General features: G+C 48.1%; 1 protein-coding gene across 7 annotated transcripts in view; it reads left to right on the plus strand.

Annotated features, from left to right (window-relative positions):
* Positions 1-14,952, plus strand: part of LOC110499014 (serine-rich coiled-coil domain-containing protein 2) — an 88,149-nt gene that overhangs the window by 32,648 nt on the left and 40,549 nt on the right. For all 7 annotated transcript variants that reach the window (XM_021575813.3, XM_021575811.3, XM_036955856.2 and 4 more), the window contains exon 4: positions 11,305-11,407. In XM_021575813.3, coding sequence (XP_021431488.3) covers positions 11,305-11,407 — 103 coding nt within the window. The remainder of the gene's footprint in view (positions 1-11,304; positions 11,408-14,952) is intronic.

A 14,952-nucleotide genomic window follows, 5' to 3' on the forward strand; every position in this document is an offset into this window, starting at 1 on the left:
TGCTGCTTTGCTAGGGACTGAGCGAGAGGAGTGCTGCTTTGCTAGGGACTGAGCGAGAGGAGTGCTGCTTTGCTAGGGACTGAGCGAGAGGAGTGCTGCTTTGCTAGGGACTGAGCGAGAGGAGTGCTGCTTCGCTAGGGACTGAGAGAGCGAGGAGTGCTGCTTCGCTAGGGACTGAGAGAGAGGAGTGTGTGGGACTGCGTGTTAGTTAGAGCACCGGCCCGGAGGCATGACTAATTCAGCCGGAGCTATTTGATTGCCTGCCTCGCTCCAGCAGACAGTGCAGGAAGCCTGCTGTCATAATACAGTCGCTGCCCTTTTTAAATAACTTTGAACCATGCTGCCTTATGTGAGAGCAAGGCTGAGGTATTTGATTAGGTTTTTCATTATTACATCGGTGTGTGGCAAAGGCTATCCACCCAACATCATTCACACGACCATCTGCTGGCCAATGGTGATTTTGACGCATGCCACAGACAGACAGACAGACACACACACACACACACACTCACACACACAGTCTTGTATAACTAACCTTGTGGGGACACACAATTCAGTCCCCTTCAAAATCAAATTTTCCCTAACCTTAACCCTAGCTCCTAAACCTAATTCTAACCCTAAAACAACTTCTACACAACCTCCCCCCTAGATATAGTATTTTACCTTGTGGGGACGAAACTGTAACAAAAATGTCCCCAGTTGGTCAAATGTTTGTTTGTTCGCTATTCTTGTGGGGACTTACCAGTAGAGTCACACACACACACACACACACACACACACACACACACACACACACACACACACACACACGGAGGCCGGAGGACCTGATGCTCATTCACTTCAGGAGCCAGTGGAGTGTTAAGACAGAGAAGTGACAGTGTGCTGGGCTCCTGGAACTAATATCCCCATGCTGGCGTCAGTCCCCTCTCCTGCTGTCCTTATTCGCGTGGGAGCATCCGTTATGCTCAGGCATCACCTCAACCCTCATTCCGAGCAGCTACGTCAGCCCTGCTAAGCCTGGCCGTCCTGTCTGCCTGTGCTCGTCTCCTCACAGAGGGACAGGCCACGTCTTGCTTTACTCGCCCGGAAGGTATTGGCTGAATGTTTCAGTGCACAAGGCTGTGATGCTCCATTTACGTGGGTGTGTTACAGTAGCTTAATTGGGACAAATAGCATACGGATTCACAGCTCAAATCAGGCAGCAACATGTCGGTATGCGTTGAAAGCCAATGTTAGATGTTGTCAATGACGTCGCATGTTCACTGAACACTAGACACCCTAAATGCTTGTCGGAGATGACAACTATTGATTTGGCTCTTTTGGTCTTGTTTGCCAGAAGGTCTTGTTGCCATGTATGTTGCTAGCGGAAGATGCAGAGCTTGTTAGTACAAGGCTGCTGTAAATAAACCGGTGTGCAGACAGGCCACCGGGTGGCAGTGTTGGTCCAAGCTGGATGTGAAGGTCTATAGGCCTGCAGGCCCGGGTTATGCATGTAGGGCCGTCACCATCGCCCTCATTCATGCTTCTCCTCACAGCTCAGACTCCCCCCTCCCCCCCAATCCTCTCTGGCTCTCTTTGTCTCACCACCCCGCACACACACACCACCCCGCTCCTCCATAATCATCCCCACTGCTAGAGCAGAGGATATGCAGGCGGAGCACATTATGGCCAGAAGAACGAGTGTGCCTGGGGAGACCCTTTGTTGTTCTCCGCATTGCTTCACACTATCTGGAGTTCCTTGGACTTTTTGTTGTTGTATCAATCTGAATCAATAAAGCCACGAAGTTGGATGGCGTTGCCAATGCTCGGAAATGCTGCTGAGGAAAACGTACTGACAATATGATCACAAATGTGTTTCCTCTGCAGTATTCTCCTGTATTTCAACAGCAACTGTAGCCAGAGTCGTATTCATCTGTCCTTGAGGTTTTGTAAAAGACTACAGACCAGTAAAGGATACCAAGCACAGTAGCAGCAGACAGTTGTTTGTGATCCATCCAAGGTGAGAAACCTGTTCTCAAGCCCCCAAATATTTCCCTCTTCTTGCAGTGTGCTGATGCCCCAGATCCTCTCTTCTTCCTCCTCCAGCTCTCGCTCGCTAGCTCTAGCTCGCTCGCCCCCTCTCTCTAGCTCGCTCGCCCTCTCTCTAGCTCGCTCGCCCTCTCTCTTGCCCTCTCTCTTGCCCTCTCTCTTGCCCTCTCTCTTGCCCTCTCTCTTGCCCTCTCTCTTGCCCTCTCTCTTGCCCTCTCTCTTGCCCTCTCTCTTGCCCTCTCTCTTGCCCTCTCTCTTGCCCTCTCTCTTGCCCTCTCTCTAGCTCTCTCTCTAGCTCTCTCTCTAGCTCTCTCTCTAGCTCTCTCTCTCTAGCTCGCTCTCTCTCTAGCTCGCTCTCTCTCTAGCTCTCTCTCTAGCTCTCTCTCTAGCTCTCTCTCTAGCTCTCTCTCTAGCTCTCTCTCTAGCTCTCTCTCTAGCTCTCTCTCTAGCTCTCTCTCTAGCTCTCTCTCTAGCTCTCTCTCTAGCTCTCTCTCTAGCTCTCTCTCTAGCTCTCTCTCTAGCTCTCTCTCTAGCTCTCTCTCTAGCTCTCTCTCTAGCTCGCTCGCTCTCTCTCTAGCTCGCTCGCTCTCTCTCTAGCTCGCTCGCTCTCTCTAGCTCGCTCGCTCTCTCTCTAGCTCGCTCGCTCTCTCTCTAGCTCGCTCGCTCTCTCTCTAGCTCGCTCGCTCTCTCTCTAGCTCGCTCGCTCTCTCTCTCTCTAGCTCGCTCGCTCTCTCTCTAGCTCGCTCGCTCGCTCTCTCTAGCTCGCTCGCTCTCTCTCTCTAGCTCGCTCTCTCTCTCTCTCTAGCTCGCTCTCTCTCTCTAGCTCGCTCGCTCTCTCTCTAGCTCGCTCGCTCTCTCTCTAGCTCGCTCGCTCTCTCTCTAGCTCGCTCGCTCTCTCTCGAGCTCGCTCGCTCTCTCTCTAGCTCGCTCGCTCTCTCTCTAGCTCGCTCGCTCTCTCTCTAGCTCGCTCGCTCGCTCTCTCTCTAGCTCGCTCGCTCGCTCTCTCTCTAGCTCGCTCTCTCTCTAGCTCGCTCGCTCGCTCTCTCTCTAGCTCGCTCGCTCTCTCTCTCTAGCTCGCTCTCTCTCTCTCTAGCTCGCTCGCGCTCTCTCTAGCTCGCTCGCGCTCTCTCTAGCTCGCTCGCTCGCGCTCTCTCTAGCTCGCTCGCGCTCTCTCTAGCTCGCTCGCTCGCGCTCTCTCTAGCTCGCTCGCGCTCTCTCTAGCTCGCTCGCGCTCTCTCTAGCTCGCTCGCGCTCTCTCTAGCTCGCTCGCGCTAGCTCGCTCGCGCTCTCTCTAGCTCGCTCGCTCTCTCTAGCTCGCTCGCTCTCTCTAGCTCGCTCGCTCGCTCGCTCTCTCTCTCTCTCTCTAGCTCTCTCTCTCTCTCTAGCTCGCTTCCTCTCTCTCTCTAGCTCGCTTCCTCTCTCTCTCTAGCTCGCTCGCTCGCTCTCTCTAGCTCGCTCGCTCTCTCTCTCTAGCTCGCTCGCTCTCTCTCTCTCTCTAGCTCGCTCGCTCTCTCTCTCTCTCTAGCTCGCTCGCTCTCCCCGGCTCGCTCTCCCCGGCTCGCTCGCTCGCTCTCCCCGGCTCGTTCGCTCTCTCTCCCCGGCTCGTTCGCTCTCTCTCCCCGGCTCGCTCGCTCTCTCTCCCCGGCTCGCTCGCTCTCTCTCCCCGGCTCGCTCGCTCTCTCTCCCCGGCTCGCTCGCTCTCTCTCCCCGGCTCGCTCGCTCTCTCTCCCCGGCTCGCTCGCTCTCTCTCCCCGGCTCGCTCGCTCTCTCTCCCCGGCTCGCTCGCTCTCTCTCCCCGGCTCGCTCGCTCTCTCTCCCCGGCTCGCTCGCTCTCTCTCCCCGGCTCGCTCGCTCTCTCTCCCCGGCTCGCTCGCTCTCTCTCCCCGGCTCGCTCGCTCTCTCTCCCCGGCTCGCTCGCTCTCTCTCCCCGGCTCGCTCGCTCTCTCTCCCCGGCTCGCTCGCTCTCTCTCCGGCTCTCTCCGCTCTCTCTCTCCAGCTCGCTCGCCGGCTCGCTCTCTCTCTCTCTGGCTCGCTCTCTCTCTCTCTGGCTCGCTCTCTCTGGCTCGCTCTCTCTCCGGCTCGCTCGCTCTCTCTCCCCGGCTCGCTCTCTCTCCCCGGCACGCTCGCTCTCTCTCCCCGGCTCGCTCGCACGCTCGCTCTCTCTCCCCGGCTCGCTCTCGCTCTCTCCGGCTAGCTCTCCCCTGCTTGCTCTCTCCGGCTCGCTCTCTCCGGCTCGCTCTCTCCGGCTCGCTCTCTCCGGCTCACTCGCTCTCTCCGGCTCACTCTCCAGTCTTTCTTTCTCGCTCCTTTCCTCCCAGATCATCACAGATATTCTCTCGTCAAAGCTTCTCCGGTGTATTTGCAACCCACTGCCTCCGCCATGCGGGCTTTAAAAGCATACGCTGGTAGTCATTTACTCACGGCGCGAGTGTAGGACCAATTTTTAATCATGCTTGCGATGGGCCTGACCTTCTTCCTCCACTTTACTGATGCTGCTTGACAATTTCATTACCCTTCAACACTCTCCCTCCCTCCTAAGCTCCCCCTCACACTCACTGCCACACCGCACACTGATTCGCTAAGCGGCAGATCTTGTCTCCTTTAGTGTGGTAGGCCTATAGTAGGGTCTGGGTTAGGCTTGAAAGGATGGCCCATACAAAATTCTACAAACTCAGTTTGTTGAACATTAAAAAAAAAGAAATATTATATGGAATGTTTGGCGCAAACATTGAGGATAGTTCTCTGAACTGGATTGGTCTACTTTCTCTTATCCACCCTGAGCCAGGATGGACGGGTGAGGAACAAGTTCTGACTGTTGGTGAGTGACTGTCCGTGTCGCAGATCTCCGTATATAAGCGACTGTGCCACAAACATGGCCCGGGTCAGCATCGTGTTTAGCCTCCAGAGACGTCAGTGTAGTGCGAGAGAACCCCAACGCCTCTGAAAAGGGCCCAGGTGAGTCAATGATGTTGACAGGGCCAACGCCGCTCTGTAGGACTCTTTTTTTTTTTTCCTGCGTCTTCTTGCAGTTCAATTTGCCTCCGCACTATTACCCATCGGACTAAGACAGAACAACTCCGTCACCAAAAGAAAGGTTCGCTGAGCCTCGGGGTTACATTGCTCATTAAGTTGTCACTTTGGCTCACGCGTGGCGCACGACCAGGAGAGGTAATCTGAATGTTAATGTGACGACTCCACCAGACATCAATCCTCTCTTCTCTCGTCTCCTTCCTCTCCCTCTCGCATCACTAAAGAAAGCTTTGTGTAGTCCTGTACTCTCTCTGTATTTTCTGCCTATTTAGAAACTGTCGCGCCATTGTCTAGGTGACCGTCCAGAAATATTGATGAGCGAGAGGGAGAAGCGTGCTCTCTCCCTCAGTCCAGTAACCATATTTAAGGCTGTGTGTGTGTGTGTCCGTGTCCCTCCCAGAATAGTGTCACATTTTGAGTTTGGTTTCAATCCGACAGCTGTGTCCACAAATATTGATGAGAGAGAAGAAGTGTGTGCTTTCCCTCAAACAGTCCAGTGCGTGTGCGTTGGTAACCTAATGTAGAAGGCATAAAAGAAATGCCTGAGTTTGTTTTCTTTCAGGTCCTGATGATAGACTAGGGAGGTATACGGTGTACCCACTTATTTAGAAATGCCGACAGTATCATTTTCAATACCGCCCCAAAAAATCCATTATTTATTAGTTTTTATATACAGTACCAGTCAAAATGTATTTCCTTTAACTGTTGAAAGCGAGGAAGGACTGAAGCAATAATGGAGAAAGAGGTATGCTAATAACATTAGGGGAAATATTATGAACAGTATATACAGTACCAGTTGAAATTTTGGACACCAATTCATTCAAGGGTTTTTCTTTATTGTTACTATTTTCTACTTTGTAGAATGATGGTGAAGACATCAGAACTATGAAATAACACGTGATCATGTACAGTAGTAGCCAAAAAAGTGTAAACAAATAGCCACCCTTTGCCTTAATGACAGCTTTTCATACTCTTGGCATTCTCTCAACCAGCTTCATGAGGAGTTCTCACATATGCTGAGCACTTGATGGCTGCTTTTCCTTCACTCTGCAGTCCAACTCATGCCAAACCATCTCAATTGGGTTGAGGTTGGGTGATTGTGGAGGCCAGGTCATCTGATGCGGCACTCCATCACTCTCCTCCTTGGTCAAATAGCCCTTACACAGCCTAGTGTTGTGTTGGGTCATTGTCCTGTTGAAAAACAAATGATAGTCCCACTAAGCCAGATGGTATGGTGTATCGTATCAGAATGCTGTGGTAGCCATGCTGGTTAAGTGTGCCTTGAAATCGAAATAAATCAGTCACGGTGTCACCAGCAAAGCACCCCAACTCCATCACACCTCCTCCATGCTTCAAGGTGGGAACCACACATGCGGAGATTATCCGTTCACCTACTTTGCATCTCACATAGACATAGATAACAGTTGGAACCATCAATCTCAAATTTGGACTCATCAGACCAAAGGACAGATTTCCACCTGTCTAATGTCCATTGCTCGTGTTTCTCTTCTTATTGGTGTCCTTTTAGTAGTGGTTTCTTTGCAGTAATTCATCCATGAAGGCCTGATTTCATGCAGTCTCCTCTGAACGGTTGATGTTGATGTTACTTGAACTGGGCTGCAAACTGAGGCTGGTAACTCTAATGAACTTATCCTCTGCAGCAGCGGTAACTCTGGTTTTTCCTTTCCTGTGGCGGTCCTCATGAGAGCCAGTTTCATCATAGCGCTTGATGGTTTTTGCGACTGCACTTGAAGAAACTTTCAAAGTTCTTGTAATTTTCCAGCTTGACTGGTTCATGTCTTGAAGTAATGGTGGTCTGTCATTTCTCTTTGCTTATTTGAGCTGTTGCAATAATATAGACTTGGTCTTTTACCAAATAGGGCTATCTTTTGTATACCATCCCTACCTTGTCACAACACAACTGATTGCCTGAAACGCATTATTAAGAAGGAAAGAAATTCCACAAATGAAATTTGATTTGAAATGCATTCCAGGTGAAGCTGGTTGAGAGAATGCCAAGAGTACAAAGCTGTCAAGGCCAAGGGTAGCTACTTTGAAGAATTTCAAATCTCAAATATATTTTGATTTAACACTTTTTTTTGGTTACTACATCATTCCGTATGTGTTATTTCATAGTTTTGATGTCTTCACTTATTCTCCAATGTAGGAAATAGTCAAAATAAAGAAAAACCCTTGAATGAATAGGTGTGTCTGAACTTTTGACTGGTACTGTATATATGTTAAATATATGTTTAGAAAGAAATGGCACCCTTTGTGTGCACTTTTGGTAATGCCGTGCACCCTGAAAGTCTGGATACCGCCCAACCCTAACTGGTGAGAAGAAAAATAGGCCCACTTCAACCAATCCAGTAAATTAAAATGTGTCGCCTTGTTAACATCCAAAAGTGGAAGTCATGTCACAGGCTCTTTCTATTTCCCCTGAAAACCGGATGCATCCAGTTGTTGCCGACTCAGCTGAGAGTGCTTTGTTGGTGCGTGAGTGTGTGTGACTCCCAACAGTTGGGTCAGATTTTGAGGGTAGTTTCACTCCGACAGCTGTGTTCATCAAGTGAAACATGAAAGCAGCTTTCACAGGCTGCTGGTAAATTATTAGTCCAGATTGGGGAGGTATGAAATAGAATTAAACTTGCTTTGGACTTCAACTCCCATCAGCATCTGTGGTGCAAAGCCCCTGTGGGATTTTTCCTGGCTGGGCAGCTATATAACAAGTGGAGTGTCACAAAATGAGATTGGGAAGAGGGAAACCTCACCAGGAAAAAAAACTTGAGGCAAATCTTTGGCAAATTTTGTATTTTCACATACAAATGAGCGACTTGTGAACTTCTGGGAAACTTGTGGCGAACTTTCTATTGTTTGCTTCAAATTAGCTTCAAACTCATTATGTATGCAAATTAGATGAGGTTTCAAGTTGCTTTGTTTATTAGCATTGAAATTAATCTACATGAACCAAATCACAACTTTAAATGAACTTGCTTCTCACAGAGAACTGAACTAAATATACTGAACAACATGCATTCGAAACAGTCTAAACAGATACAAATGAAATCCAATACAACTTGAAATCATCAGCATGCTAATGAAGAAAAGAGTAAAGGCCTGAATATTTCCCAAATAACATTTACGTGAGAGAAATGTGAACACATTGGAGATGTTGACCGGGGCGGCAGGTTAGCCTAGTGGTTAGAGCGTTGGACTAGTAACCGAAAGGTTACTGTGAAATGTAGGTGTTTCTTGTTTTTTGTTATTGACCACAAATAGCCCCAAAAAAAATTAAAATAAAATAAATCCCTCCTGTGTCCTCCGGGAAAACCTAGATGGAGTGACCATCTTTTGCCGGACTCGTCTACGTCAGGACTTAGACAAGGTTGGGTCAGGTTTTGAGTGTATGCACTATATAGTCCAGCATAGTATTGGTTAAATTCCGTCCAATTTACTTATCGATTTAGTAGAAAAGTTTTGAAATTTATGTGGAGAAAGTAAGCAAACTCATATTTGCATTCTCATAGAAGTGCCACGGTATGAAAGAGAAGGCCTCGGTTACAAGGTTTTCACAGATTGCATGTGTGGAGCTCTGCCATTGTACTCTGTCCGCCGGTTTGAAAAGCCACTCCATTGTGAGGATAAAAATTAACCCTGCAATATGAAAATGTTTTGTAAAAATCCCACGACACTCCGAGAGAGAGAGGAAAGTAGTGCAGTCTGAAAACAGATAAAATATACAAACCATTGAAGAGGAAATAACAAGGCTACTCTAAACGAGGCCTTAGACTTCTTTTGAATAGGATGCTGTAATGAAAACATGGGAGGGGGTCAGGCCTTGTAGAGGCCTCTGATGTTGTCCTCTAATGTTAGCGATAGCGAGGTCAGTGCTCAGTGTGCCAGCCCAGCCGTCTTGCATCCTTTTGAGGAAGGACCGTTGAGGATGGAAAAAAACAGAACTGGAAAGGACAGGATCCAGAACAAAGAACCCAGGCCACAGCTTATCTGGCCATCCGGCTCGACGGACCAGCATTTTTTACATGTATTTATTTTTTATTTCACCTTTATTTAACCAGGTAAGTTAGTTGAAAACAAGTTCTCATTTGCAACTGCGACCTGGCCAAGATAAAGCATAGCAGTTCGACACACAACGACACAGAGTTACACATGGAATTAACAAAACATACAGTCAATAATACAGTACAAAAAAAAGAAAACAGTCTATACAGTGAGTGCAAATAAGGTCAAATAAGAATAGGGTGCAGTGGAGTTAAATGAATGTGGGGGGGGGGGGGCTTTCTAGATCGGTTTCATGTGTACATGCGTGAGGTCTTGAAGGGACAGCACCCAATTATCATTCAGAGCTCTGACTTTATGTCCAAATATCTTCTTTTGTTTGGGCGTTTGGTAAACATCCAAAAGCGCGCTCAGGTCGCGCCTAACGTCGGACGAAAAGTTCAAAAAGTTCCGTTACAGCCCGTAGAAACATGCCAACCTAAGTATGGAATCAATCTTTAGGATGTTTTTAACATAATGTTCTCCAACCGGACAATTCCTTTGTCTGTACAATTGAAGTGGAACGTAGCTAACTTTCATGTGAGCGCGCCAGACCGAGGCTGTGGCACTCTGCCAGACCACTCACTCAAAGAGCCCTTATGAGCAGAATCCTCAAAACAGGTTCTAAATACTGACATCTAGTGGAAGCCTTGGGAAGTGAAACATAACTAATATCACCATGTATCTTCAATGGGGGCTGAGTTGAAAAACTACAAACCTCAGATTTCACACTTCTTGGTTGGATTTTTTTTCTCAGGTTTTTGCCTGCCATATGAATTATGTTATACTCACAGACATCATTCAAACAGTTTTAGAAACTTGAGTGTTTTCTATCTAATACTAATATGCATATATTAGCATCTGGGACAGAGTAGGAGGCAGTTCACTCTGGGCACGCTATTCATCCAAAAGTGCGCTGCCCAATGGGACTCCCGTTCACGGCTGGCTGTGTGACACCCTGGGATCGAATCTGGGTCTGTAGTGATGCCTTAAACTGCTGCGCCACTGAAGCCCATAGAACATGATTTTAAAGTGCAGCCAATACTTTGAGTTAGTTTCGGTGCATTACCCCACTGTTTTACGTAAAGGCTCAGACTTTTCTCTTTCCATCTACGTAGTCCGGCACCCATGTCTCACTGGGCCATGGCTCCAACGGACCTGCTCTAACTTGGGGCCGAGGCGAGGCCGCTGGGGCTTTTTGGTAACGTTTACATAACAAAGGCTAACTATGAACACACTAGACGGTTAACACCTCCCTACAAAGCAACTTTTTTGATTATGTAGAGGTTGTCCTCAAGTCCTCCCTGTAAGGCCTCTATGGAAACACAATTTCTCTAGTAATAGCATCGGGTGTATACACTGGTGTTAGTCGAAAAGCAGCAATGGAGAGATTCCAGTGAGATGCCCCTAGTTCCAGGCAGTTCCACATAGAGGCTGAGTGTCTGCCTGTAGCTATGATGACAAGTGAGCAAGCCGACAGCGACAAGGCTGCTTAGGGGATCTGAGATCCCTAAAAATGTAGCTAACGTAAGACCTTGGCCATTGATCTCTCCTTGGAGCGCCTGTGTTGTTTTTTTTTTCTTCTTGCAGGAGATTAGGCTGTAATGTCATGCTACGGATGGATGGGCGCGTGCCATGGGGAAATGTCATTTCCCCAGGAGCGCTGTGCTGTGACTAAGCCCACTCTAAGCGAAGGCAGGGGGCCAGAGCAAAAGGGGAATGGGCCTGAAGATAACGATACTCGATATGGAGACAGACAGATTCTCTTACGGCCAAGGATTTATTGTTTGTTTCACTACCCCCCCACACACACTTTCATCCTACTATTTGTCTAAAGTTGGTTTCTCTTCAATATCATTTTTTTTCTTTCTTTCTCCAGCAGATCTATTGTAGTTTTGCATAAAACAAGTAACCATTTTCAACCTGTGTCTTGAGGGGTCATTAAGACATTAAAAGTTTTACCCCTTACATTATTGAACAATCTCCTCGAGAGCTCTTTTTTTTTTTTGCAATAATTTACCATGCAATTCTGTCTTTCAACCTTGTTCTTCGAGGAAATATTTCCCTTGAAGGAGATGAACAGCCTTTTCAAAATTGTTTCTGTCTCTGCTTCTGTTATTGTAAAAATGAGGCTTCAAACTGACTAATTTCGCTGTCTGTCTTGCTGTCTCTCTCGCTCTCTAATGCTAGGACATACTCAACAACCTGGACAACCTAGAGTCTGGGTGTGATCTGGACGACGATGACCTCATGCTAGACGATGACCTCCCTGAGGATGGCTCCTTGCATGGTGGTGAGTGTGGTTTTTGTCTAGACACGGATCTCAGCGCAGTTTTGTAGTTTTGTCCCTTTAATGATCAAGATTAGGTTTGGTGGAGAGTACGCTCATCCTAGTGCTGTGCCGATGGGCAACTTAGTTCTAACGGGAGCGAGCGTGGGGAAAAGGGGCCTGAACAAGGAGAGCGCTGTTCGACTGCATGGGAATGCACCTCACAAGCTCAGCATCATGTGTTGAAGCATATAGTTACAGTTAGCATAAGGCCATGTCAATCTGCCCAAGGTGCCCTCCCGAAGGTCATAACCCCGATATCTGGGGAGGGGTCCTATAACAGCTTCCTTCAGAGGCACGAAACCCGAATGGAAAAGGGGAAGGCCTTAGCTTTCTACACTCTGATGTTTGGGGTTTTTCGTGTCAAAAGGCACTTTGACTCTTCGCCTCGTAGCCTTTGCCTCCTGGTCAAGCCTCTTCAGCCGTATCCGAGTACACACAGCCAAACTAGGGAATTGAAGTTTTCAAAGCAACACATTCACACACTCTCAGGTTATTTCTTTCAAGGTCTGTTTAAAAAAAAGATATATATATATATATATTCCGTGTCCATAGCAGTCTTGTTTTGAACCTTTTAATCATATTTTCAGAGAACCCAGACACAACAGATGCTTAAGGAATGCAGAGAGGGCTGTGTTCGTAGTTGCCTCAGTACTGACCCTCTATCTATCTCTGGTAGCAGCATGTCAAGCTTGGGAGGATCAATTTGTTCTCTACCGCAGTCTCTCTCTTTTGCCGTGTTTTCATCCCACTCAGATTTGCTTGGGAAGCTGTGCAGAGAGTCTATTCTGGGGTAGACTATTCAAGGCTTCACTTGAAGTGTTCTAGTGTTTGCGGAGTTTCCTGTTGGCCTCTTTGTGTTAGTAATGTGCTCTTAGTTCAGATAGCTTTCTCGGCCCTGCTCTCGACTGCTCCCAGCAATCTGGAAACACACCCCTTTTCCTCCCAATTGGTAGCGAGTCTTGTCCCATCACTGTAACTCCCGTATGGACTCTGGAGTGGCGAAGGATCGAGAGCCAAATGTCCTCCGAAACACGGACCTGCCAAGCCGCACTGCTTCTTGACACACTGCTTGCTTAACCCGGAAGCCAGCCACACCAATGTGTCGGAGGAAACACCTAACATCTGGGGGACGAAGTCGGCGTGCCCTAGGCATAGGAGTCCCAAGAACGCGATGGGACAAGGACATCCCAGCCGGCCAAACCCTCCCCTAACCCGGACGATGCTGGGCCAATAGTGCACCGCCTCATGGGTCTCCCGGTTGCGGCTGGCTGTGACACAGCACGGGATCGAACCCGCATCTGTAGTGACGCCTCTAAATCAAATCAAATTTTATTTGTCACATACACATGGTTAGCAGATGTTAATGCGAGTGTAGCGAAATGCTTGTGCTTCTAGTTCCAACAATGCATTAATAACAAGTAATTTAACTAACAATTCCAAAACTACTGTCTTGTACACAGTGTAAGGGGATAAAGAATATGTACATAAGGATATATGAATGAGTGATGGTACAGAGCAGCATAGGCAAGATACAGTAGATGGTATCGAGTACAGTATGTACAAATGAGATGAGTATGTAAACAAAGTGGCATAGTATAAAGTGGCTAGTGATACATGTATTACATAAGGATACCGTCGATGATATAGAGTACAGTATATACGTATGCATATGAGATGAATAATGTAGGGTAAGTAACATTTATATAAGGTAGCATTGTTTAAAGTGGTTATAAAGTGATATATTTACATCATTTCCCATCAATTCCCATTATTAAAGTGGCTGGAGTTGTGTCAGTGTCAGTGTGTTGGCAGCAGCCACTCAGTGTTAGTGGTGGCTGTTTAACAGTCTGATGGCCTTGAGATAGAAGCTGTTTTTCAGTCTCTCGGTCCCAGCTTTGATGCACCTGTACTGACCTCGCCTTCTGGATGATAGCGGGGTAAACAGGCAGTGGCTCGGGTGGTTGATGTCCTTGATGATCTTTATGGCCTTCCTGTGACATCGGGTGGTGTAGGTGTCCTGGAGGGCAGGTAGTTTGCCCCCGGTGATGCGTTGTGCGGACCTCACTACCCTCTGGAGAGCCTTACGGTTGAGGGCGGTGCAGTTGCCATACCAGGCGGTGATACAGCCCGCCAGGATGCTCTCGATTGTGCATCTGTAGAAGTTTGTGAGTGCTTTTGGTGACAAGCCGAATTTCTTCAGCCTCCTGAGGTTGAAGAGGCGCTGCTGCGCCTTCTTCACGATGCTGTCTGTGTGAGTGGACCAATTCAGTTTGTCTGTGATGTGTATGCCGAGGAACTTAAAACTTGCTACCCTCTCCACTACTGTTCCATTGATGTGGATAGGGGGGGTGTTCCCTCTGCTGTTTCCTGAAGTCCACAATCATCTCCTTAGTTTTGTTGACGTTGAGTGTGAGGTTATTTTCCTGACACCACACTCCGAGGGCCCTCACCTCCTCCCTGTAGGCCGTCTCGTCGTTGTTGGTAATCAAGCCTACCACTGTTGTGTCGTCCGCAAACTTGATGATTGAGTTGGAGGCGTGCGTGGCCACGCAGTCGTGGGTGAACAGGGAGTACAGGAGAGGGCTCAGAACGCACCCTTGTGGGGCCCCAGTGTTGAGGATCAGCGGGAAGGAGATGTTGTTGCCTACCCTCACCACCTGGGGGCGGCCCGTCAGGAAGTCCAGTACCCAGTTGCACAGGGCGGGGTCGAGACCCAGGGTCTCGAGCTTGATGACGAGCTTGGAGGGTACTATGGTGTTGAATGCCGAGCTGTAGTCGATGAACAGCATTCTCACATAGGTATTCCTCTTGTCCAGATGGGTTAGGGCAGTGTGCAGTGTGGTTGAGATTGCATCGTCTGTGGACCTATTTGGGCGGTAAGCAAATTGGAGTGGGTCTAGGGTGTCAGGTAGGGTGGAGGTGATATGGTCCTTGACTAGTCTCTCAAAGCACTTCATGATGACGGATGTGAGTGCTACGGGGCGGTAGTCGTTTAGCTCAGTTACCTTAGCTTTCTTGGGAACAGGAACAATGGTGGCCCTCTTGAAGCATGTGGGAACAGCAGACTGGTATAGGGATTGATTGAATATGTCCGTAAACACACCGGCCAGCTGGTCTGCGCATGCTCTGTGATGCAGTGCCTTAGACCACTGCACCACTCGGGAGGCCCTTAGTACTTTGAGAATGGGGAGGAACTGAGGAAGAAAAGATGGCATCATTTCTTTAGTGTGTGTGGCTTGGAGATTGTGTGTGCACTTGTTTGTGTGTGTGTGAGAGTCTGTCTCTGTATGCCAATGTGTGAGTGTGGTTACAGGTGTAGGATCTTAATTTGAGCCAGTTTTGTTTTCTACAGCAGGAAAATAATCCTGCAGCAACAGGAAATATGATTTTTTTTACATGGATTATAATTAATGGACATTTTTGTAGGGGTTGAGAACCCTTTTCGTAAGGGAAAATCAAGTCTGAAATGTCAGTGGAAATTACAAACTTCAGAAGATTTTTTTTTA

Source organism: Oncorhynchus mykiss, chromosome 20 (genome assembly GCF_057628025.1).
Source record: "Oncorhynchus mykiss isolate SJ-2025 chromosome 20, ASM5762802v1, whole genome shotgun sequence".
NCBI lineage: Eukaryota > Metazoa > Chordata > Actinopteri > Salmoniformes > Salmonidae > Oncorhynchus > Oncorhynchus mykiss.